Source organism: Rhineura floridana, chromosome 16 (genome assembly GCF_030035675.1).
Source record: "Rhineura floridana isolate rRhiFlo1 chromosome 16, rRhiFlo1.hap2, whole genome shotgun sequence".
NCBI classification, from domain to species: domain Eukaryota; kingdom Metazoa; phylum Chordata; class Lepidosauria; order Squamata; family Rhineuridae; genus Rhineura; species Rhineura floridana.
The window spans coordinates 19,379,946-19,405,498 of NC_084495.1; the positions used below are offsets into that span (position 1 = coordinate 19,379,946).

General features: G+C 44.4%; 1 protein-coding gene and 4 non-coding genes across 6 annotated transcripts; all 5 read left to right on the top strand.

Annotated features, from left to right (window-relative positions):
* The first annotated feature begins 568 nt into the window (after positions 1 to 568).
* DKC1 (dyskerin pseudouridine synthase 1) lies at positions 569 to 24,142 on the top strand. Of its 2 annotated transcripts, none has more exons than XM_061598237.1 (15): positions 569 to 714; positions 7,335 to 7,399; positions 8,481 to 8,567; positions 9,244 to 9,335; positions 10,835 to 11,019; positions 11,149 to 11,213; positions 12,732 to 12,858; positions 13,581 to 13,711; positions 14,866 to 15,009; positions 16,069 to 16,189; positions 19,882 to 20,000; positions 20,642 to 20,748; positions 21,133 to 21,196; positions 22,220 to 22,375; positions 23,479 to 24,142. In XM_061598237.1, the coding sequence occupies exons 1-15, from the start codon at positions 663 to 665 to the stop codon at positions 23,548 to 23,550; spliced, it is 1,587 nt and encodes a 528-aa protein (XP_061454221.1). In that variant the 5' UTR covers positions 569 to 662; the 3' UTR covers positions 23,551 to 24,142. The 2 variants fall into 2 exon arrangements, with proteins under 2 accessions (XP_061454221.1, XP_061454220.1); XM_061598236.1 differs by lacking the exon at positions 569 to 714 and adding an exon at positions 5,226 to 5,367.
* On the top strand, positions 13,424 to 13,498 carry LOC133371551 (small nucleolar RNA SNORD83). The gene has a single exon (XR_009759342.1). It is a non-coding gene; the product is annotated as a small nucleolar RNA SNORD83 (small nucleolar RNA).
* Positions 13,752 to 13,902, top strand: LOC133371554 (small nucleolar RNA SNORA36 family). The gene has a single exon (XR_009759345.1). It is a non-coding gene; the product is annotated as a small nucleolar RNA SNORA36 family (small nucleolar RNA).
* On the top strand, positions 19,188 to 19,432 carry LOC133371555 (small nucleolar RNA SNORD17). The gene has a single exon (XR_009759346.1). It is a non-coding gene; the product is annotated as a small nucleolar RNA SNORD17 (small nucleolar RNA).
* LOC133371550 (small nucleolar RNA SNORD83) lies at positions 20,344 to 20,420 on the top strand. Its single transcript, XR_009759341.1, has one exon. It is a non-coding gene; the product is annotated as a small nucleolar RNA SNORD83 (small nucleolar RNA).
* Positions 24,143 to 25,553: the final 1,411 nt, after the last annotated feature.

The window sequence follows — 25,553 nt, forward strand, 5'->3', positions numbered from 1 at the left end:
TTGGATCAGCTGCGCTGCCCACCTGTTCTCTTAGTAGTTCTTAGCATTTTTTTTTATAGAAAGTATAGGATTTGAACTAAGCGATTCCTTTTAGAATGTCGGGGTTTCTTTTTCTTTTGTTCCTGTACTGGGTTAACTCCTTCTTCCCTTCCTCCTTATTTGATATGAATTTAGATTATTAAGGGTTTTTTTGTGTTTGTCTGTCTTGCTTGCTACAGATGCAGAGCTGTTTTGGCTCTCTTCCATGTAGGGCAGAGGAAATTGCGTAAGTTATAGGGCTGAGTGTAGCCATACATTTAAAGCACATGGTTCCCCCCCAGAAAATGCTGGGAACGATAGATTTTCCCTCAAGGAGATAAAATTCCCAGCACCCTTAAACTACAGCTCCCAGGATTCTTTGTGTGGAAGTCGTATGCTTTAAATGTATGGTATGTACGTAGCCTAAGTTTGATAAAGTCTCTCTAGGAGTTCTACGCCTACTCTCACACTATATCGCTCTAAAGTGCCGTCATAGATATGGATTGGCTGCTTCTATGGTCGCCATGGTAACTTAGCCCCGCCTTCTTTCCACAGCCGGACATTGGTTCGTTGCTTAGCAACGCCTTGTCGCTATTTCCTGTGGGGCCTAGCAGAAAGGGCTCTTCTCCGGAGTAGGAAGAAGGATGCTGTCTGTCCCGGGAACAGGGGGTGGCCCGTCGCCGGGCTTTAGCGGAGGTGAGGCTGGGTCGGGCGCGGGCTCCGGGGGAGACTTCCTGACCCGCTACCGGCTAGTGTCGGCCAAGCTCCGCCGGCGCTTCCTGCGCAAGCCGAATGTGTCGGAGGCGGCCGAGCAGTTCGCGGCGCTCGCCCGGGAGTTGCGCGCCCAGGAGAGTCTTCCATACGCGGCCTGGTGCCAGCTGGCGGTGGCGCGATGTGCCCAGAGTCTGGGGCACGCACCCGGCGAGGCGACGGCGCTGGGTGAGGCTGCGCGCCTCTGGCTGCGCCAGGAGCGGGAGCTTCGCCTGCGCCAAGGCCCCGGGCTTGGCCTATCCGAGCACCTCCCCGCTGCCCAGAGCTGCGTAGCCTTTGGCGCCCGCTTGCGCCTCGATATGGGCCAACCGGCACTGGCAGCCGGGCTGTGGCTGGAGCTGGGAAACGAGCTGCGCGCCGCCGGCGAGCCTGGCCAAGCTGTGGCCGCTCTTCTTCGCGCCGCCGACCTCCTGGCCATCGCCCAGCTGCCCCTGGAAACGTTGCACTGCCTGCGCGACGTAGCCTCCTGCCTGCTGCTATGCCGTGACCACGACGGCGCCTTGGTCGTGCTCACCCAGGCCCAGCTGCTGGCCCAGGCCGGAACCGCCGCCAGCGGATCAGCATCAGCCGCTGCCGCCGCCTCTTCCTCCTCCAGCCCTATCAGCCCACTCCCAGGCGCTTTCCTCGATCAGCTACTCCACTGCGAAGTGACCCGCGTTCTGCTCCTCCTCTTGCTCCAGCCGCCGCCATCCAAGCTGATGCCGGAGCATGCCAAGACCCTCGAGAAGTACTCCTGGGAGGCCCTAGACGCCTCGTCAGATTACGTGCCCTCCGAGCTCTTCCTGCTGCTCCAGTCCGCTGTCATGGCTTGCCAGGAGAAAGACCTGGAGGCGCTCAAGGTGCTGCAGAAGGAGCTCTGGCCACTGCTCACTGCGGAGCAAAACCACCTCCTCCATCTAGTTGTGCAAGAGATGATGAACCCCTCTGGCCAGGGGGTCTGACCTGTGATGCCTTACCATGCTTGATCTTGCTTCTCCGAGGGTACCTCAGCATGTCCGTAAGGTTCTTAGACAGGCTTGTTTAGAAGTAGAAGAACTTGTAAAGAAGTGCTGTGAAGGAGGCTTGGTTTGAACTGGAATGATGGGAATGGTACTTCTCTCTCTCCTTTCCTAGCTATCAACTTGCGATTTTATTTGAGACACCTGCATCTTTCCTCTGTGTATATGCAATGCTGGCACAAAGCACTGCCTCTCATACTATCAGGGCTTTTTTTCTGCCTCCCCAGATCTGTTGCATCCCATCACTACTTGGACATCATTAAGGACATGACAGAACAACACAGGGTGTCTCAAGTTCTTTTACTGTTGGCATGATTTTCTCAATTTGGACTTCACAGGACTCTTTCTTCATCCAAACTCACAGAAAATATTATTTGATTCAGTTGCAAAGCTGGCCCAAATATGTGGTGGAGATTGGAAAGTTTCCCTTGTTTAGAAAATCTTATATGGAAAGGTTTGGGCAACTTTTCTCCAAATGTATTCAGGATTGTATTCAGCTAAGTCCTAGCCAGAGTAGACCCATCGAAATGAATGAACCCAAGTTAGTTGTGCCTATTAATTTCAGTGGGTCTACTCTTAGTAGGATTAGCATTGAATGCCACACTCAGATTCCAAATATATGTAACAACCTCCTTTGCACTATAACACATGTAAACTTGAAAGTAATGGTAGATGGAATTCCAAAAACCAAGAATATTTTTTATTTTGTACTTAAAAATAAAATACACTTGAGTGTGAGCTGTGTTCTTTGCACAGGGTTCTGTGTAAAATTATGCTTCCGGGTTTCTCTGCCTCATTGGAGCCCTCTGGGAAGCAGGTAAAGCAGCTTACAGTGAGTACAAAACCATTAAAATAGTAGAAGTCAGTCATACTAATCAACTTGAACCATAATACAATAAAACAGATTTTTTAAATGGTATAAAAGAGCAACAGGAACCTAAGTAATATACCTTGTATCATTCAATCAGAAGATTTTTCTGTCACTTTAATCTGAAATGAGAGATGAGCCACTGTCATTAATAACAGGTTTTAGGAATCTGCCCGTTTCTGGGTGGCTCAAGGAGATCCATTTTTTTTAAAAAAAAAATTGGTCCTAAACCATAGCAAAACTAAAAATACTGCAACAAAATAAGTCCAAGAACGATACTTACAAAACTACAGGTCGTGACAAGAACAATGACTGGATGAACAGGATTTGAGTTTTCAAATATGCACAATTAATTATGAAAAAAATCTGCCACGTGGGGGGAGGGAAACAGGTTAATAATATTTTTCCATGACTACATAGTCTATGGGTATTAGTCTGGCATCTACAGATTGGAATTATCTCCAGGTCCTGCTCTCATTTGAGCTGAGCTCAGTTGGCTCCCTGTCTCCATTGATTGCTATAGTCCTCAGGCTAAAAAAAATATTGACACACAGCATCACCATCTTTATGGACACCTGCTACAAAGTGAAACTAGCTTCCAATGCAAAATATAAAGGATTTTAAGCATATAAATGCCAAGGAATAAAACAATACTATTGCACCAATTTAAAAAGTGTTGTTTATTTATTTATGAATGTCCTTATACATCTGTGTCCAGACTATTTACAAATACCATAAAACAGCTTAAAATAGTTTTTAAAACAACACAAAAAATAAGGGAAATGTAAAAACAATGCAAAATGTACACCTAAGGTGTAGTGGCTAGGGAGGCTTTCGGTTGTTATCATAGACCAATAATAATAAATGATGCAAAGTTTAAGCCTTGTTAAATAGTATGTTAAAATATAGTAGAAATTGTTACTTCCCTTCTCCCCACCTGATCACTTTATGCTGCTGGATGGTTTAGAATTCTAAGGTGTGGAAGCTGCAAGCAGAAGCCTCTTGCTCTATTGCTTATTTTGCACACATAGGTGTAACAGTTTTGCCCCTAGCAAAGCACAAGATGAAAATTCTAAATTAGGCCAGAAGCTGGAGACAGGTGTGTCAGTCTACAATTTTCAAAATCTGCCATCTTGTCATAGCTTTATTAGGACCAGCCAAAATAAGATACAATACTGAGGAAACTTTAGAGTTCTCCAGAATTCTTCATTAGGCTACATGTTAAGCAAGAGGATGGTAAGGGTGAGAGAAAAAAGGTTTGTTTATTTATTAGATTTATATCCTGCCCTTTCTTCCAGTAGGAGCGTCCAGCAGGTTGCTTAATGTTAAGACTATGACATCTGCATTTAGTCAGTCTTAAAATGGAGTGGAGGGGGAGCGGAGTCTTAGGCTACAACCCTAGTCCTGTCTACTCAGAAGTAAGTCCCACTGAATTCAGTGGGGCTTACTCACAGGTAAATGGGATTACGATTGCAACCATAATTAGATTAAACTCCAAAACTGGATTTCACTCCAAAATCCTGAGTTGGGCAATATCTTTATTGGGACCATCCAAAATGTTACAAAGTGTGGCAAACTTTTAAGTTCTTCACAATTCTTCATCAGGCAACGTGTTACACAACATTAGGATTTGTGGGGGGAAATTAAAGTACAGAAATTAGGTTTATATTGTAGACATGAGGCCACGTTTGTAGAAATTCAGCTTCAAGATGGAGTTTGATGGCTGAATAAATTTCCCCTAGGTGTTAACAAATAACATGTTATACACCTAGGATTCATCTCCCATCATCCTTGACCATTGGACAAGCTAATTGGAGTTGAAGTCCAACAACATCTAGAAGGCCACAGTTTTTTTATTGTTATGTGCCTCCAAGTCAATGACGAGTTATGGCAACCCTATGAATCAGTGACCTCCAATAGCATCTGTCATGAACCACCCTGTTCAGATTGTAAGTTCTGGTCTGTGGCTTCCGTGATGGAATCAATCCATCTCGTTTGGCCTTCCTCTTTTCTATTCCTTTCTGTTTTTTCCAGCATGGCCACAGTTCAGCCATTCTTATTTCTAGGGGTACCAGCTTTCTACACTGTCCTGAACTGGGGGGGGGGGAGTTAAAAGGCCACGTGGCCTGTGCTGAAATATTGGATGCGGCTGCATTACTTTCAGAATCCTTAACCGATCTGGTACCATTCGAATTATATTGGACTCCAACTCCCACCATCCCTGACTTGGCCATGCTGGCTGAGGCTGAAGTGGCGGACCATGTTTCCCATCTCTGTATTAGATGCTACGCAGGTTTCGGGTTACACTTAGAACTTACATTTTTAATGAGTCTATAATTCAGGGATGCGGAATCTAGATTTTATTAGCTTATAACACTCAGCACCCATAACCATTGGGCCATGTTGCCTGGGGCTGATGGGGTCCAATAATGGCTGGTAAAAAAACAACACGGGTTTACCCATCTCGGCTATAATTATACAGCTCTATGGCGCCTGACTCTCTGCAGCCTTTTCTTAGTCTCTATGGTTTACTTCTATCCACCGCCCCTCACCCAATCCACCACTCTTTTCTTCCCGCGCGGTTTGCCGCTCTGCTTGTCGGGATAGAGAGCGGAAGTGGGCGTGGAGAGACCCTTTCTGGACTGAGCTGGCTGGCGGGAGGTTGTGCGTCTGAGGTAGCGCGTGGCGAAGGCAAGATGGCGGACTGGCCAGGTGGGTATGAAGCGTGTGCTCAGGGCCAGGGCTATGCCCTGCGGGCCTGAGGCGACCCTGGCGACGTAGCGTTGGATTTTGGTTGTCCGTCTTGCAGGCGCGGTTAGGCCTCCTGTGAGCGGAGGAGAAATCTTACTTCTCTCTCGCCCCCCCCACCTTCCCCACGCGGTTCGCTTCCAAGGCAGGTTGAAAATTAATAAGCTTTTTTTAAAAGGAGGGGGGGTTTGGAGTTAGCACATTGCTGGAGGATGGTAGATTACTCTGCCTGCCCTCGCTCTCAGGTTTGAGCGAGAGCACGTGGTTGCTCTGTAGCGTGTGAGAAATGCACTCTGTGTATGCTCGAGGGTAATTGGAGGGGCTGCGTAAGGAGGGATTAGCACTAGGCCCTCGGTACGCTTGCTCCGCTTCCAGTGGTGGTATTCCATTATTCTCTGGGGCAGGGTGTTAATAAAAACTTAGAAACCGGGTCTTGGAGATAAGAGGGGCCTGGGGCGAAAGGGATTTCTCGGGGAGGTGGGAACATTCGCGCCTCACGTAGGATGGTGGGGATTCTCCCATCTAGGAGCCGATTGAGGGGTTAATGTTCCACAAGATGTTTGTTCCCTCAGCTTTTGTGTGTGTGTGCTGATATCGGGAGTGAAAACAAGTGGAAGATCATAGCAGCTCCTGTTCATGTTATTTGGCTAGGGGGAAAATGTTTTGTGACTTTTCTACAAAAAGTAGCTACTGCTTTTCTGCATGTCCACTTCAGATGTTATGCTGCTTGCCAATGTAGATGCATGAGCATTGATTGAAGCTAGTTTAACCCGGTAGCTAATGTCTGTTCTACATCTGTTGGAGGCTTCTTCAGGCACTCACAACATGCTCTTGCTCTCTCACGTGGGTTGAAGTGCTTCCTTCGGTAACGGTGGTAGCAATAATAGCACTAGTGTTCCCTTGGGACTTTTTGTTTCCCCTTCCCTGCTTTGATTTCTCCAAACTCAACTTAGGCCTCCCCTGAGTTGAGTTATCCAGATTGCTGTAGAAGTTATGGAATGCAGGTGTTTGGGCCTGAACAAGGACTTCTTTGGGGAGAAAAGCAGACAAAGGGTTGTATCCAGCTCTGTTTTACTCAGAGTAGACCTGTTGACATTAATGGAGCTAAGTGAGTCATGTTCATTCATTCATTAGGTCTACTCATGAGTAGGGCTAGCATTGGATACAATCCATGAGTTTGAGAGTATGATGGCGACCAAGGGGCAGATTCTTCTTCATCAGGTGTGCTATTTCCAAAGTATAGGGAAGCAAGAAAGGAAACACTGTCAGAATGGCATTCTTAGTGTTTCCAAAGTTTTTCCTGATGATGGACCTTAACATCTGTAGCTACTGAAATGATGTGTTCTGGTTTCCCTCTCTCTTTTCCTCCCCCACCCCCATATTTATAAGAAGTATTGTAGTGTAAGCTCTTACTTAGTGAACTCTCTAAATCAGGGATAGGAAATCTTTTTCAGGCAAAGGCCCATATTCCCTTCTGTTGGCTGCATGCCAGTGGTGGGCAGGGCCAGAGGCAAAAGTGGGACAGAATGTTAAATGTGGATTCTACTTTTGTGCAGGCTCATGCATGTCTCACTGTGCTGCCATTAATGCAAGCAAGAAGTATGATCAGAGTTCAAGGGCATATTCAAGCGAGGCGAAAACACTCAAGGAGGGTACAAAGCAGAGCTGTGGCCCCAGTGTGTATGTGGCCTGAGATAGTCCTGAGGACTGGATAGAGAGGCCTTGAGGACTGCATTTCGGCCCCAGGCCTAGTTGCCCATCTCTGTTCCGAATGTTTAAATCAAATTACTAATTCCAGGTTTAATTCTCTAAATGCTTAAATCAAACTACTTATTCTAGGTGTGCTTTGGGGTGGGTGAATAATACTGCCAAGATTATTTCTAGTTCCACATTAATTTATAGTGCTATTTTTGTTGTTTGTCTTTCTGTAGGCTCTGCCTCTAAGAAGCACAAGAAAAAGAAAGACAGGAGATCTTTGCCAGATGAAGATGTTGCTGTAAGTTTGCCTGGTGATCTGGCTTGCTTAATTTGCAAATTAACACTCTATTGACAGCCAGTGTGGTGAAGTGGTTAGAGTGTCTGGACTATGACCTGGGAGACCAGGGTTCAAATTCCCACTGGTGACCTTGGGCTAGTTACTGCCTCTCAGCCTAACATATCTCACAGTGTTGTTAGGATGAAATAGGGAGGGGGAGAACTGTGTATGCCACCTTGAACTCCTTCGAAGACAGGTGGGATATAAATGCAATAATAAATAAATAAAAATTTAAGACAAGATATTTTAAACTTCTCTATACTGTGTATAGAGTAGCCATTGTGTGCCCTGCAGATGTTGCTGGACTGAAATTCCCATCATCCCTCCCCAAATGCCATGCTGGCTGGTGCTGATGGTAGTTGTAGTCCAACAGCATCTGGAGGGCACCAAGTTGGTTATCCCTGCTACAGATACTGCCAAATAGAAGAGCTGTTTGTCTAACTGTCTACTTCCTGGTGAATTGCTATTCCATCAGACAGTGTCAAAGATCAGCACAGGTAATGTATGATCGGTGGTGATTGGTCCTATTCCCTCTTCTCCAGCAGCATGCCTCTCCTGTGCACCATTGTAGATGTAACTTTGGCTAAAAATTGATAAAGATAGCTGGTTGTGTGTGTAATCCATTCTGGACAGCAGCTAATGTTGACGGTATGCTCTGTTTTAACTTGTGTCAAGCCTCATTCACCCTCTTTTATAAATAATTAGATAAAATTGAAGCACAGTGGGAAACCACAGCAGCATGAAGAGTGCAGCCCTGATTATTTTCTCTTCAGGACTAGACTAGAGAATACTGTTAACTCGCAAGTTTCCTGATGAATTAAGGAACAGGTGATAGAGGATGTTGCTGTTTTGTGGGCTGCTGCAGAGCCACTAGTTCAGAATTGTGGCTCTTAGCCCTTCTCTGGAAGGCACCAGTGAGTAATCTTATCTACCATCAGGTGGCGCTTCTATATTCTTGCCTTGAATATAGTCTGGATGCAAGAGAAGCAGTCCCCGTTCATGATTGGCAGTCATAGTCATGTACCTGTTCAATTGTTCCTAGGATATACAATATTCAGAAGAATTCCTTATCAAGCCTGAATCCAGAGTGGCTCAACTGGACACATCACAATGGCCTTTACTTCTCAAGGTAAAAAGATTGTGCGCACGTGAACTATATATTTAATTATTGCTGTTTTATATTAGTCTAGCTAATTATCATTAAACTGAACCAAAGCAGCCAAGTAACAATTGGTATTAAAATTCTGTTAAAGGTTGTTTGTTACACATACCTTTAAGTTTGCTGGCAACGAAAACTTGTGAGTTCTGGATTCTGCAACTGAGAACCACCATTTTTTTAAAGGGCTGAGCAACATTTACCCCAGTGAATAGTTTCTCGATGTTTTAAGACAGCAAGCTTTCTGAAATACTTAAAGACATAACTAAAATATGGAACAGTAGAAACATCTGAAGTTTTAAAATCTAAGCAGCCATCCAGTTCACAGGTATCCTTTGAATAGAATGATATTGATAGGTGTTCTCTGAATACATGAGCACTTTTGATATACAGGAAGCTGCTTTATAACAAGTCAGACGAATGGTCCATCAAGCTCAGAATTGTCTTCACTTACTGGCAGCAGTTCTCCAGTTTTTCAGACAGGGCTCTTTCCCTGTCCTCCCTGAAGATGCTAGGGATCGAACCTTGGACCTTCTGCATGCAAAGCAGATGCTCTACCACTGAGCTACGGCCATTCTCCTTCCACAGGACTCCACAGTAGCTCTGAATGGTGTATTAATTCTTCTGGTTTGCTTTGGTTTTTTTGTAGAACTTTGACAAGTTGAATGTGAGGACAGCACACTACACACCTCTTCCTTCTGGTTGCAATCCTTTAAAAAGAGAGATTGGAGAGTATGTAAGGTAAGGTGAGGCAGAAGTTAAGAGTAAATTCTCCTTTCCCCCCGTGGTGTTCCATCTGGGAGAGGGAGTATTAAACACATGGGAAAGGGTTGCATCCACACAAAATGCAGGTGAGTCTCCACTGCTTACATTAATTCCCCCAGGATTTTGAATATGCTGACTTAAATATATTGGTTGCTAGTATATTGCTTTACATCAGAGTGTCAGAGTTGGGGATGTTGGAGAATTACCTATTCTGTTGACACTACTTTATTTTTAGTCTTTTTGTTTAATAGTTGTTAGTTACTGCAGCTTATTTATTATATCCATGAATATTTGTGTTTTGCAAAATATGGCTAATTCTTGCTGTCCCATGTAATCTATAATAACTGTTGGTCAGAAAATATTTGCTAGTTAGCAGACTTGGAGGAAGGTAGTACAAAAAGGTTGAAGCTGGCCAAGCACAACCCATGCCTCCCCTATCAGGGCTGAGTTAAGCCAAACACCAGACTGTAAGGTAGGTAGAGTGGCTGGATAGCCAGCCAGATGGGCGACTAAGAAATTCAATAAATAAATACCACCCGTTAACCTGGTCTGCCACTCTGGGCCAAGGGGAAACCCAAAGTGCCAGAACAATAGACCTGCCAAGGATCCCAAGGTACGAGTCAAACTGCACTCCTTGTCCTGGAGCCCAAGGCAAAAAAACCCAAACCACCCCAGTTACATGGTAGCTTGTGGCTAAATGGCCACAGTTCTGGATTCAGAGCCAAACTCTCCTGCAGTGAACACACTGGTAAAAATAAAATTATGAGTGCAAAAATAAAGCATCAAAATAATTATTTAAGCCAAACACCCAGAAAGTTAGGTAAAATACAAAATACAGAGAGTTCAATCACATGACAAAAATAACAAAATCTGTCTAACCTATTCTATACAAACTATAGGAAGACAGGCAGAATAACTTCATGGTTCCACATCTCCCCCAGAGATGTATGGCCTGGATAGCATTAGGAAGATGGATACCCCAACATCAGGTAATAGGCAGTAGGCCAAATTCTTAAGTCTACCTTTATGAGAAAAAGCCTGGCAACAGCCAGGAATTAATTAGCCAATCAGAGGGCTTCCTGATGATGAAATTGTCTAGAGCTTTCATGCCTAACAGTCATGCAGTTTCTACAACCCTCCCAGGCCTGTGGCCTTGAGGTACCAGCCTCAAGTTGATAAGCAGGTATTAACACTGACTGTTTAATTAACTGGATTCACCTGTGAGAACTTGAAGTCTCGCACCCTACTAGAGGCCCTAATTTAAGCAGGATGTTTCCCCCACAATTCCTTGCCACAGATCCATCTTTATTAGCAAAACCAGATTTCTTTAGAGGTCCTACTAATCTCATCATTTAGGCTGTAAATATTTCTTTCATTCTAAGATACTTGAGTCCTAATTCAAGTTCTTTGAAGAACAAGTACTGAGTGGATACTTAGAGAGATGGTTAGTAGGAGTCACTGTGGTTCTCTCCTAGGACTGGCTTCATCAATCTGGATAAACCTTCCAACCCTTCTTCCCATGAGGTGGTGGCCTGGATCCGTCGCATCCTCCGTGTTGAGAAGACCGGGCATAGTGGCACACTGGACCCCAAAGTGACTGGGTGCCTGATTGTATGCGTTGAGCGAGCAACACGCTTGGTCAAGTCTCAACAAAGTGCAGGTATGCTACGCTTTGTCTCTTACCAAGAATGGAAGTGCATTGTTAGACATTGAAACAGCAGAATCACATGGATGGTGAAACAGTAAAATTCAGGTGGCCATTCCTGACTACTCTTCTGTCGTCTTCCAGGCAAAGAGTATGTGGGAATCGTTCGGCTGCACAATGCAATCGAGAGTGAGGTTCAGCTATCAAGGGTAAGTTTCTGCCAGGCAGGAAAACTTGAGTGCACGTGGGGTGTATGTGTGTGTGTGGGGGGGGGGATATGAGCACCAATGTGAATGATGACAGTGCAAATGTAATTTGGCTGTGGGTAGTTATTAAGAATCAATGAGGTTCAGCTTTCAAGGTAAGTGAGCACTCCTTAGGGAAAAAACTGCAGCACAAAGCCAATTCCCAAGCTTATTTTACTTTATTCTGGATAGATGGCCACCTAGGAACCACAAGTACTCCGTTCTGGGTTCCATAGTGGAACAGTGTGGGATATAAATATATGAAAATAAATTTTGTGGGGGTTTTAAACCTTCAACATGTTTCTGTTTGTTGTAAATTACAGTTCAGATTACCATATCTTCAGTCTGTCCTCTTTGCCATGAGCTGTGAATCTGTGTAACCTAAGAACGGTCTGCATAGATGAGAAGGGAACGCGTTCTGGGATTGTGTTCTAAGCAGAGTGCTTATGCTGTTTATCCATTCACTGAGTGCTGCTGCTCTATCCTTCCTGCAGCATCAAGATACCTGTTCTAGATGCTGTGCAGTCTCCAGCTGCTTTGCAAAGCGGATACAGAACAAGCAGAATCCTTTTGTTTGGGCCTTAGATTCTGTTAGATGAATGACAGCTCTGACTACCTATCAGGGCTGTGGAGTCTGAGTCGGAAGCAATTTTGGGTGGAGTCGTAGTCGGTAGAAATGTACCGACTCCAGCTTCAAAATAAAATTAATATTTTAATATTTATATTAATATCAATTTATTAATATTAATACATGAATATACATTTGCCATTTATGAAGGAGTTGGACAGTAGAAAAATAGGAGTCTGAGTTGAAGGTTTGTCGTACAGACTCCACAGCCTTGCTACCTATAGTCACAAACAGAACCCAACACTGTCTGTTTCCCACTGAAGCTACACACTGTCCTTGGAGATGCCTGAGTATCAATAAATGGGATTAATTTAGTGGTCTCTATGAGGGGGGAATCGGTTAATGGCCACTGCAGAAGGAGTTGAGCTGTCTGCATAATGGCAGTTCCTTAAAAACCAGTTGGAATTTCCCATGGACATTCTGTGGGCATACTTATAAAATGGAGGGTGCACAGTTGCCAACAGCACACCTCACGGCTTCAGACAGTAATCAGAGTTTTGTTCTTTGGTGGCCAAAGTCAAGGCCTTAGAGGTTAATGGCCAACTAAGTTTAGGCATACAGCTTGCTGCTGGCATTAGCTCAGTCAGATGTTCTGACAACCTTGGTTTGCACTAACCATGGTATAGCACTAACATAACTGCTTTCACTTTGTCTTAGCATTAAGTTTCTTAAGTCTACATCATGCCAAGCCAAAGTTAAGCTTCCTTGGTGAAGTATCTGTATTAAACCAGTGAGAAAATGGGGCTTGGCGTGTTTGGGGAATAACTGAACTTTTGTTCTGTGTTGTGGGTGCATGATCACAAGGGCATGAGCTCTTTTTAACACGGTGATATCTGACCTATTTCCTTCTGTAGGCAATAGAAACTCTGACAGGTGCCCTCTTCCAGCGCCCTCCACTCATTGCTGCAGTGAAGAGACAGCTGAGAGTCCGAACAATCTATGAGAGCAAATTGATAGAATATGATCCGGAAAGAAGATTGGGTAATGAAACTAATTCATATACAAACACATGAGATCAGCAAAATGACTGGCTATTCCTTAATGCCCACTGAAGGACGGCAAGGGGGAACCAATCCAAGTTCTCCATCTCTGCTGAAGGGAAATTGATTACTTCCTTCCAATACTGGCACACTAAACAGTAGGCAAGGGCATGTGTCTTAAATCACATAGCTCACTATCAAAGCATATCTACAAAGCAGAGGCTGCACTTAGAGGTTGAATAAAGATTTCTTTCTTTTTCTTCACATTCGGAACTCCTCCAGGTTACCGGCTGAAACAAATCTCACCCAAGTCCTTTCCTGATCTTCCTCTTTTGATAGGCTTTGCCCTGGATGACCAGATCTATTCCTTGACCAGTTTTCAGCCTTGTGTTTTCTTAGTGTGTTTAGGCTGGGGTGGCTAACCTGTGGCCCTCCAGATATTGGAAGACTACAGTTCCCATCAGCCCCAGCCTGCATGGTTAATGGTCAGGAATGATGGGATTTGCAGTTCAGCTACATCTGCAGGGCGGCAGGTTAGCCATCCTTGATTTTAAGGTGTTTTCTGAGCCAAATGATGTAAAACAGATGGCATAGCACACAGTGCAAAGATGACTTCCATCTATCACCCAATACTGATGGCTCACAGAGGCATTCTGCTCAAACTCTTTCAGATAGTAGAACTCTGTAACTCAGGCATCTGCTTTGACTCTGCCCTGTTCTCAGGAATCTTCTGGGTGAGCTGTGAAGCTGGGACCTACATCCGGACGCTGTGTGTACACCTGGGTCTTTTGCTGGGGGTTGGAGGTCAGATGCAGGAGCTTCGGCGAGTGCGCTCTGGGGTCATGGGAGAGAAGGTACGTTGCAAGGCGTCCTTCAGAGCATGTGGTTATCACTACCCAAAGTGTTGAGTTCAGTGCAGGGTTGACTCCCTTGTTCTGGTAATTAAGCTTTGGGACAGTAACTAATTGGGAGATGTCAGAGGTGGAAAGCTCTACTTTCATGCCAGTCATGCTTTTCTGCCAGTTCCCTCTCCCAGCTCACAAAATTACCTGGCATCCCATCCCTACAAGACTCATTGCGTGGGATCCCTGACTACAGTAGTTGGACCGTTACCAGTTAATGTATTTAGTATCTGTCTGCTAGTGTTTCTGAGACTTGGATAGCTTCACATTGGCTCTTTTCACGCCTGTTCTGGGGAGTCTTATCTATTGCTTTTTTATTAATGCAGAGGAGCTTAAATTACACAACCCTCTGCAGTTCTCTGGAGCAGGGAACAGATAACCACTCAATAGTTGAAGCTTTCCCTGTGAGGGATTTCTACAAGGTTCTGTGGATCAGGCTGATCTTGCTGGTGGCTTCTTTCATATGGGAAAAGAGCTTGGGATCTGTGCATAGGATGTTGTAGATTTTATCAATTACCCAAACCGCTATTTGGAATTGCAAAGCAGAGTCAATAGTCTGGCCTTCCCCAGTCTGGTGCCTTCATTCCACATGTTTTTGGATTACAATTCCCATCATTCCTGACCATTGGTCATGCTGGCTGGGGGTTAATGATAGTTGTAGTCCTAAACATTCAGAGGGCATCAGGTTGGGGAAGGCTGCTTTCTTTAGCCTATTGCTGTTCCTTGTTCAGTCCCTGGCTTTTGTGCATGTTACACCTGCCTTCATATGAACACCCCAATTCCCAGTGTGTTCTGGGCCTGAAGCTAAGCATGGATGTATTATGTTCTTGCCCCGGTCCTTTTGGTTTGGCTAGTGGCTTACAGGTTGGGAGGGGTCATAGCGCAGTGATGGAGTACATGGCTTTGCAGGCAGAAGGTTCTTGGTCCAATCCCTGGCATCGCTGATCCATGCAGGATCAGATGGCGATAATGGAAAAGGCCCCGGCCTGAGATGCTGTGGAGCTGGCTGCCTAGGATAGACGGGACAGACAGCTGGACCTTGCATAAGGCAGCTTTCTGTGTTTCTAGCAGATGTTCTGATGTGTTGGCCTGGTTTCTTCTTGTAGGACCACATGGTGACCATGCATGATGTACTGGATGCACAGTGGCAATATGACAACAACAAGGACGAGACTTACCTCCGGAGGGTGATCTTTCCCTTGGAGAAGCTGCTGACGTCCCACAAGCGGCTGGTTATGAAGGACAGTGCGGTGAGTTTTCCTGGACCTGAAGCCAATAGCACAGCAGGCCATCGCAACAGCTTAACTATGTTGTTTTGGTCAAGAAAATGGATTGGGGTTGCTCTTGCATTTTTGGAATTATTTTTGTTTTCTATTGGTAATTATTAGGGGTGTCACCTGCTTCAAAAAACCTTAGTTGATTAATGATACAGTCCTGACTAAGTCTGCCAAGTTGCAAGTCTTACTGAATTCAGTGGGTCTTACTCACATGTAAGTAGGGTGAGAATTGCAGCCTAATTGTATGTGCTTTAATCCATTAGTTAATTAAACCTTTGTAAAATGGCATGAGGGAAACATTCTGAAGAAAAAAGCATGCTACATTTTTTTAAATTATAGTGGTGTGTGTAAGTGCTTTTATTAAACATTTTCAGAAATGAAAAATCTGCAGCCTGCTTAATCAGGGACACCAATTAAATGATCGGCTGTTTTAGTCCTAGTTTCTGCTTGCCAGGACTCTAAAGGCTGTGAGATGGGGGGTGTTGTACTATTAACAGTGTTGGAAATGGGAAGCTAGGTAACTTAGAGTCAGTGTGGCAAAGTGATAAGAGTGTCAGGCTAGGCCCTATGAGATCAGTGTTCGTGTTCTTGCTTGGCCATGAAGCTCACTGGGTGACTTTGGGTCAGTCACTGTCTCTCAGCCTAACCTACCTCATAGGCTTGTTGTGAGAATAAAATCGGGAGGGGAAGGACCATGTTTGGACGCCACCTTGAGCTCCTTGGAGGAAAGGTGGGATATAAACTTAATAATACATAATAAAATTAAGGGAATCGGTGTCCCTGTTGGTGGGAACAGTATTAACAATGCAACTGCGGTACAATACAGAGGGTTTTTTTACTACCATGATATGTGGACCCCTTGGTGAGGGGGTGTAATTTTTGTGGGCTTGACCCCAGGGGTGTGGAGTAAGTTAATTGAAAATGATGAAAAATGGAATTTTATGCTGATGCTTATTTAAATGCTCAAAATCAACAGCACTAACTATATAGGACCCAAATATTCAGATGGTCATTCTTTGCTTTTCTGTTCAGGTGAATGCGATTTGCTATGGCGCAAAGATCATGCTGCCTGGCTTGCTACGGTACGAAGATGGCATTGAAGTCAATCAGGAAATTGTTGTGATCACCACAAAAGGAGAGGCCATCTGCACAGGTGAGAACTGGCAACCAGTTGCTTGACATTTAGATTGTTTTAGTGGAGTTCTTGCACATGTTTTGTCATTGATATAAAAGTGCATCATAGGAAGCTGCGCCAGACCACGGATCCTGACTAGGCCAGTAATGTCTCTTCCAACTAGCAATAGCTCTTCCAGGGTCTCCAGTAGAGGTTCCTCTCCCCAGCCCTGCTGTCTGATCTCCTTTTCCTTTTAGAGTGAGGAACGGAGCCTGCAGCCCCCTAGATGGACTCCATCAGCTTCAGCCACCACAGCCAATAGTCTGGGATGACCACTTCTTTTTTTTTTTTTTCAATAATTTTTATTCAGATTTTCATAAAACATACAAGACAAAATCATAAAACATTCAAAGACAAAAAACAAAATCAAAAATAGTTAAACAAAAAGAAAAAAAGAAAAAAAAAACAAAAATAAAAAATAAAGAGTAAAATATTGACTTCCCATTTGTCAAAGATCAAATCAGTTATAAGTCTATAATATATAACAATCCTGTCTCTTAAGTCATATTATAAAATCACTTTCCTCCAGTAGTTATCTTACTTAATCATCAAATCTCATAAACATTACTTTATTCTTTCCACAAAAAGTCAAAGAGAGGTTTCAATTCTTTAAGAAATATATCTATCAATTTTTTTTTCCAGATAAGCATATCGATTAATCCATCTCATTACTAATTATGATAATCTTATTGTCATAACCATAGTCAAAATAAACATTTCAATTAATCCATCACATCAGAATCTGTTAGGTTCAGTAATTTCAGTAGCCATTGTTCTATTATCCCTATTAGTTCCATTTTCCATCTTCCATCTTCAGTAGTCTTGTTAAGTCCAGTAATTTCAGTATCCAATCTTCCATTATCAGTATTCCATAATAATCTTGCTGTCAAAGCCATAGTCATATAATAAGAGTCTGATGGGAATTACCTCTATCCCAAATATTTTCTTGCCATCCATTCTGAATAGGTTGCTGAAATACTGCTGTAAAATCATATCTCTGTTCTTTTTTTCAAAATACACTGGGTCATCTCTTGAAAGTTTTTCCATTGTCACATGGCTGCAGTTAATTCCATAGATTTTCTCTATATTGGGCTCCATCACATCATTCCAGTCCAGAAGATTATCCATGCCATTAATAACTTTATCTCTAGAATCTTCATTAATTTCTTCAGAGATAACATTGAGTTCCAAACAATAGATTTTATTTCTAAAGTCCATAGACTCCAAATCTTGTTCCTGTTCCACGTTTGTTCCAATCTCCGGGATCTCCTCTCTCACAGGGACCCCTGTTCCAGTCTCCAGGGTCTCCTCTCTCACAGGGACCCCTGTTCCAGTCTCCAGGGTCTCCTCTCTCACAAGGACCCCTATGTCTTTAATCTCCTGTATCTCCAAACAATAGATTTTGTTTCTAAAGTCCATAGACTCCAAATCTTTTTCCTGTTCCACGTTTGTTCCAATCTCCGGGGTCTCCTCTCTCACAGGGACCCCTTCCAGGGTCACCTCTCTCACAGGGACCCCTATATCTTTAATCTCCTGCTTCATTTTACTCAATTCAATTTTCAGCTCCTTACAACCCTGTCGCAGGTTTTGTTTCGTTATCTCAATCTCATCCATTATTTTCTGAAACATAGTTATTTCCAGCTTCTCAGCCACTTTCTTAATTGCCATTTTAAAAGAAAAATATAGGAAAACCACTTCTTATTTCAGCAACAATTGGGTTAATACTCCAAACTTGGTGACATCACAGTATAAACAGAGCAGACAGCCTTATCTCTCCATGCTTAAGTAAACAAAATGCAGTTCCCAGGATCGAAACAATTAATGGCGGTCCTCAGAAAACAGATTCGTCAAAATAAAATAGACCAAAAAGAGAGTAGTCTCAGACAATATAATATTCTTCAAAATAAAAATCTGGAATAGAAATCCCTCTTCTGTGTATATCTTTAGAATGCAAATCCAGGACAGCTTTTTGCAACAAAAACAGAGATAAGCTATTAATTAGTGAGTAGCAGAGAGAAGTTATGGCTCCCCAGTGAGATGTCAAAAACCGATCAATCTGGCAAATCTCTTTTAAACAGCAACAATTTAAGTCAAGTAAAAGAAAAATATAGAAAGAAGGGTGCTTGCCTGTTAGTGCGTTCTCTCTTAGAAGATAAGATGAACGTTCGCTTTATCAGATAGAGCTTGTTGTTGAAAATCCGTCCCACCTTCGTCGGCTGGACCTCGTCCCATAAATTAATGAGATCTGGTCGTCCCAACAAAAATAGGCTTTGAGGTTAATCTCTTCGTTTCTCCCTACCCGGGAGAAGTTTAATCAGTCAAAAAAAAAAAAAATCTGACTGATATATCTGAATAAGCTTCTTTTGAGGCAGGAGCCCGTCTCAAAAGCAGGCACAGGCTAAGTCACCCTTCCCGGAAGTCCTGGGATGACCACTTCTTTGTGAAGTGCATGCAGTTTCCTTCCTCAGTACTGGCTGGCAGTGATGATGGGAGGGGTCTGTGACTGTCAACTGCAAGCAGAACAATAGTGATGCCTAGTGGCAAAAAAAAAATAGTATTCTTAACTGTACTGTTGCAATCTAATTGTGTCTCCCATTGTGCGCTGCTTTGGGTTGGGTACTTTTAGTAGAAAAGTGGTTCTGGAATGAAATAAAAATGGGGGGGGGCTTCACAGGAATTGTTGGAGAGAAGATTCATGTTCAAGTCCGCACTCTATCCTTGAAAAATGGTCATGTAAATTTATCCTCACTGGGCATGGGCACCTACCTTCTACTGGACAAAATAAATTTGTTCTAGTGCTGGGGGGGAGTGAGAAAGCGCAACAATGGGAAGAGCTGAGAAATGAGGCCTCTCCTTTCTGTTGGTTCCTAAAGGTAGTGTGTTTAGGACTCTACTGTGGTCTTGTGAGCTCCTCCCCATTCTCTGAAATGTGGCTTCTTGAACGTCCCCACCCATCTGTGCTTGCTCAGAGCTGCATGTGAAATGATGATGAAGTTTATCCATTCTCTGAGTGTTGCTGCTCTGCCCTTCCTGCCACATCTTGATTCCTGTTCTTGGGTCTTGATGCTGAGCGGCCACGAGCCACCTTTCAGCCTTCCAGTGTTCTGCTGGGAGGCAAGAGGTTGTTTGGCTGGCTGCTGGCAGGGCCTGGGTAGAAAGAGCAGGGCCAGAGATCCTTACGGGGCTCTGACTTAACCAAGAAGAATGAAACTTTCTGATCACTTATTGCTCTGATGTGCCGTTGCCTCGTGGAAGAAAAAAATTGAGTGCAAGAATATAGAGAACTAGCATAAAAATACTCTTTCACAGCTTGAAGTTGTTGGGGGTTTTTTTTGCTGGTAGGCCCTGCCTTTGTCCTGTTTGCATGCTCGAAGCGTACATGTTTTGCACACCAGGGGAAAAAAATCTAGAGAGAATCCCCTTGAAAGGTAAGCAGGGGTGCCATGGGGAAAGGTTGCAGTCAGCCTCCCTCTGGTGGTGATCACAGAAAGGGCTTGGGAGTAGAAATAAAGAGGAATCCATACACTTGCTTGGCAAGTATACTGAAAGAATTAAAGAAAGTTAAGGATTTCTAAAGCAGAAATAACTTTTTCCTTTTGTTTGGCAACACAGGGGCCTATATAGTGTCGTTTCTTAGAATGATCAGCTTTTCCTCTTGCCTCTTCCTATAGCCATTGCCTTGATGACGACTGCAGTGATATCCACCTGCGATCATGGAGTCGTGGCAAAGATCAAGCGTGTGATCATGGAAAGAGATACCTACCCTCGCAAGTGGGGGCTCGGCCCAAAAGTGAGTCTTGAGATGGAGTTGGGTCATTTGCCTGTATGGGGGAGCAGCAGATTTAGAAAAGCAGTTTGACATGTGTTGCTCTTTCAGCCACAGTAATTTCAGGGTGCTAGGGATCCAATGGGGGCGGTCATCCAGTCTTTCATATGTTTGGGCTATTCGCTTGGTGAGTAAGCTTTCCATTTAATGCTTGCTGATCGTTGTTGCACTAAAGGCTGAGTGTCCAGTTCCTCTTGTTATTTTTTAGCTGTGTTAAAGGACTGGTCTCCACCTTGCTCCATCTCAAACCAGGTGGAAGCTCTGGTCAATCAAATTTTAGCTTTTGCTGTTGAATCTCTTGTGGTGAGCCAAATGATGTTAAAGTAGACTTCAGGAGCACTCTGTGCAAAGATGACCCAGATCTATCACCCAAGACTGATGGCTCTGTTAGGGACTGGGCATATAGGATTTAGGATCCTTAGGCCATATGAGAGAGAGATAACTTTTATTAAGCTGCCAGATGTTTCTTGTGGACCTTAATGGCTATGAAAGGGACAACAGTGAGAAAGCCAACTAACCTCTTCTCGCAGTGCCTTGCCTTGTGGGAAAGTGTCTTCTCCAGTTAATGGCATACAGAAGACGAGCCTCTGCTTACCTCCCCTCAGGCTTCTCAGAAGAAGATGATGATTAAGCAAGGCTTGTTGGACGCACGTGGCAAACCCAATGAGAAAACCCCCCAGGCCTGGAAGGAGGACTATGTGGATTACAAAAGGTAATGTCTGCAGCTCCCATGGCCTTAAGTAAGGAATGCTGGTTTGGACCTGCAAAGTCCATTGTGCTAAAGCGGGCAGAGCAGTGAGGTGCCCTTTATTCTGTGTGTGCATGTGTGTGCTTGTGCAAGAGAGCGAGCAGGCAGTTATCCCTTTCTAGCCTCCTTTCTGTGGCTCTAGAGGGAGTCAGCCTGCTAAATGAATTGAGGAAAACTGCAACTTGCCCCCCCCATGCATTTGGGTGTGTTTGTCAGCTTTCCATACATATATTGACAACGGAATGCTCCCATCCCATTCCAGAACAAATGTGGGACACTCAGGGTAGATCTGTACATAACACATCAGATGGCTGAAAGATGCAAACCAAACTCCTGTTTTCTTCCCAGGGCTGCCGTAAAGAAAGAGGTAGAAGAGCAGGCCGTCCAAGTGGAACCAGGCAGGGCACCAAAGGTTGGTTTGCTTCAGAGCTGTGCATCAGCATCTTGTTACTTTTTCCTTTCTGGTAGTGTCAACTAGAGCCTACCCTTATTATTGTTGATGGCAGGGGCAGTAGTTGAGAAAACAGTTGACAAGTAAAGACCTTCCAAGTAGCTGTGGGTATTAACTTTTCTGAGGCCCTGTTAGAGTTTGTAACAGCCTGTAGGGGTCTGAGCCAGACTGGTGGGGAAAAAACTTCCATGTTGTATTTTGGCTAAACTCAAGCCCTTTGTGTTGCGAGAGGGTTGGAAGACTTGAGGGGCTTACTTGTGTGCAAGCATTACTGCTGCCTCTCTTGTCATTTTGACCATCTAGTAGGATGAATAGCATAGTTTCAGGCTGATCTCTAGTCCTGGTAGAGGCTTGCCCAGTGCTCCTCCGGTTCTCCACAGTGAATTTGTGTCAAGGGAGGAGGTGCAGGTCCCTGCTGCTGAATAGGCAGACTTATTTTCTCCTCTGTCATGCAGCAAGCAGCACCATTGACCGCCTGTAGCAGTGCAGTTTGTGTCTTGCACTGCAGGTGATTATGATATGAATGGCTTGAAACCTCTGGGCTTGTCTCCTTCATTAATGTGTGTCCGTATTTGTAGAAATAGAGCAGGTGCCAAAAACCAGTAATTCTGCACAGGCTGCATATAATTATTATTTATTACATTTGTATACCACCCCATAGCCGAAGCTCTCTGGGCGGTTTACAACAATTAAAAACATTAAAAACAAATATACACATTTAAAAACACTTAAAAAAAACAATTTGGGGGAGATTCCTGCCTGGCCAGCTCTGCACCTTGAACACAAGCTCATCTGTCCGTTCAAGAACATGAAGGGCAGTCTAGCAGCAAAAGTGGGTAGCTCTCTTTCCTCCACCCTCAAAGGCAGCACTCTTCCTCTGTTCCCTCTGCTTATGTAGCCACAGCAAGGAGAGTTTTAAAATGCCCCCATAGACCTGCTTGTGAGTACCCTGGGGCTTGCCTGATGTGCCTGTTTTCCTCTCAGAGAAAGAGGGAAATCGAGAATGATGGGGGAAAGGGAGAAGCAGCCTCGTCACCCCCAGACTCGCCAGAGCTGCAGGCGGAAATTAAGAAGAAGAAGAAGAAGAAAGAGAAGAGGAAGTCAGAGCTTGCCGAAAGCAGCGGGGAGCTAACTGAAATGGTAGGCCTTATGTAATCCACTGCATTTTGCTCTCAAGGAGTCTGCCCGTTGGGCAGACCTTAAAAAACAGAAACCAATTTTCACACATACATGTTGTATTGCTTAATTGCTGTATACTTAATGAGTGGTTGGTGGTTCATTACAAATGCAAATAATCACTTGTTGATGAAGTAAATCACTGAGGAATGAAGAATCATCTGTGAACCAGAAACCAGCTTAAAATTGTGTGCAGTATTGGCAGGAGATTTTAAAATCCCGCAGTTGTTTGTAATTGGGCTCCTACTGGGAGGAAGGGCAGGATAGAAATCTAACTAATAAATAAACAATAAACAAATTGTGGCATGTGGGTAGAACGCTCTTTGATACAGTAGCCTCAGGCCTTCTTTGCATGTTCTGTAGTGGGGAACCCTTTGCAGGCATTAAGTTCAGACCTCTGGCCAAGGTGATCTGTCCGTCCTCTAGCAGCCCATTGTGTGGGAGAGAAAGCAGATGATGCTGTCCATTTATTTATTTACTTGTTAATTTTTGGTCCTGCCCTTCCTCCCAGAAGGAGCCCAGGTGGCAAACAAAACATTCAGAACATCTTTAAAGCATTTTTAAAAAAAATTGGAACATCTTAAACAGTTCCAACACAGGTGAAGACTGGGATAAGGTCTCTACTTAAAAGGCTTGTTGAAAGAGGAAGGTCTTAAGCAGGCACCAAAAAGATAACAGACATGGCACCTGTAAATTTAAGGGGAGGGAATTCCAAAGGGTAGGTGCCATTACACTAAAGGTCCACTTCCTATGTTGTGGAAAACAGACCTCCTGATGAAATGGTATCTATAGGAGGCCCTCACCTGCAGAGTGCAGTGATCGATTTGGTATATATAAGGGGTAAGATGAACTTTTGGGTATCCTGGTCCCAAGCTGTATAGGGCTTTGTACACCAAAACCAGCACCTTGAATTTAGCCTACTAGCAAATGGGTAGCCCACTACTAGCTCCAGGCCGACCCATTGCTGGCTTGTGATCCACAATGAAGAAAAAGGCTCTCCATCCGTGCTGGAGGGGTTAGCCAATGAAGAGTAGCGCTTCTCCTGAACTCCATTGTTTCTCCCCCAGACCAGTGACACGAAGAAGAAGAAGAAGAAAAAGAAGAAGAAACAAGAAGAAGCTGAGGAGAGTTCAGAGTAACCAGCGAGATGTATCCAGAGGAAGCAGCCCGGACCAGTGCAGAAAGGGGGGTCCGAAGGCCTTAATGGAAGTACAGACTGGATCAGTGAGCAGAGACTTGACCTGATTGCTGTGCAAATTAATGTACTTTCAGGGGGCTGGCATGGCAAGCCCCCTCTGTCCTGTTCTAAGGATAGCTGGAGGATTTGGGGACTGCAGAACTCCCCCAGGTCTCAGTGGCTACGCAAGGAATTTCTCTGAGCTTATGAGACTCCTTGTCTGGGGGTAACATAATGATGCCCTTGACTCTGGAGCTAGTAGCAGCAGCGTCTCTTTCCCCCGACCCCCTTCTCCTTCCTCTGCTGGAATGTGGGAGATGCTGTGTGGTTTCGTCAACTTTGCTGTTGCTGGGAGTGAAAAGGAAAGGTTTGCTAATGGCTGAGCGTCAGATGCTTCATTTTTTAAAAAAATGCTTTTGTATTTCCCCCCTTGTACTTGCCTTGACTCTCTTAATGAAGAGTCCAATCATTTTCCCCTCAGGGTACCACCTCCTTCTGTTCTTTTTTTTTTTTTTTAAAGTAAATACAGATTTTAAGAAGAGAGATCACGCTTGGTTCGGGAAGTCTTGCTTCTGTTCTTTGCAACTCCCTTTTTCTTGGTTCCAGACATCTTTGATCAGCAATTGGGTTGGGGGAAAGTTGAGAAGAGTCTGAGGGGATTGAGCTTTCCATCCAGCTGTTTTTTGCCTAGCCTGAGGAAAGGGTTGGGAGTCTAGCCCTGTCTCTGTGCTTGCACGCAAGGGAGGTAGGGGGACTTCTGTGCACTGCGGTTGCTGTTTGGGGGCAGATGATGTAATCTGGTTCTATCCTGGATTTCTTTCCCCCTCCATTTCTAGCCAGAGTACCAAAGTTGATTTAAAAGGAGGGATTTTTTATATATATTAAAATAATAATAAATAATAAACTTTAATTTATAGGACGCCTATCTGGCCAATGGCCACTCTAGGCGGCGTACAATAAATTACGATAAAATACATGGTAAAATATGATACAATAAAAACAATATAACCAGTACAGCACAATGCAAAATTACAATATTTAGTAGAGTTGTCAGTAATACAATTCTGAAGCTAGTTCACCTTAGAAGTCTCAAGTTCATAAAGGCCTGATGGAAAAGCCAAGTCTTCAGGCCTCGATGAAATATATATAAGGAAGGGGCATGTCGAAGATCTATTGGGAGGGAGTTCCAAATCGTGGGGGCCGCCACAGAGAAGGCCCTCTCCCGAGTCCTCACCAACCCAATCACTTTAGTTGACGGGACTGAGAGGAGGCCCTGAGTGGCAGATCTTGTAGGGCGGCACAATTTATGACGTTGGAGGCGCTCCATCAGGTATACTGGGCCAAAACCGTACAGGGATTTATAGGTTAATACCAACACCTTGAATTGAGCCCGGAAAATAACTGGAAGCCAGTGTAGATTGTACAGCACTGGGGTAATATGATCATAACAGCGGGTGTTCGTAAGTAGATGAGCCGCCGTATTTTGTACCAGCTGTAATTTCCGGACTGTTTTCAAGGGCAACCCCACGTAGAGCGCATTGCAGTAGTCTAAACGAGAGGTGGCCAGAGCGTGTACTACGAGTGGGAGCTGGTGGACAGGAAGGTAGGGTTGCAGTCTTTGTATGAGACGCAATTGACCCCAAGCTGCCCGGCACACCGATGAAACCTGAGCCTCCATGGACAGCTTGGAATCAAGGATCACCCCGAGGCTGCGGACCTGGTCCTTCAGGGGCAATTTTACCCCATTAAATACCAGGTTGATGTTTCCCAACCCCCCCTTGTCTCCCACGAGCAGTACCTCAGTTTTATCAGGATTCAGCTTTAGCCTGTTTCTTCCCATCCATCCACTCACGGATTCCAGACACTTGGACATGGTCTCCACAGCCGACTCTGGTGAGGTCTTAAATGAGAGGTAGAGCTGAGTGTCATCCGCATATTGGTGGCACTGCAGCCCAAACCTCCTGA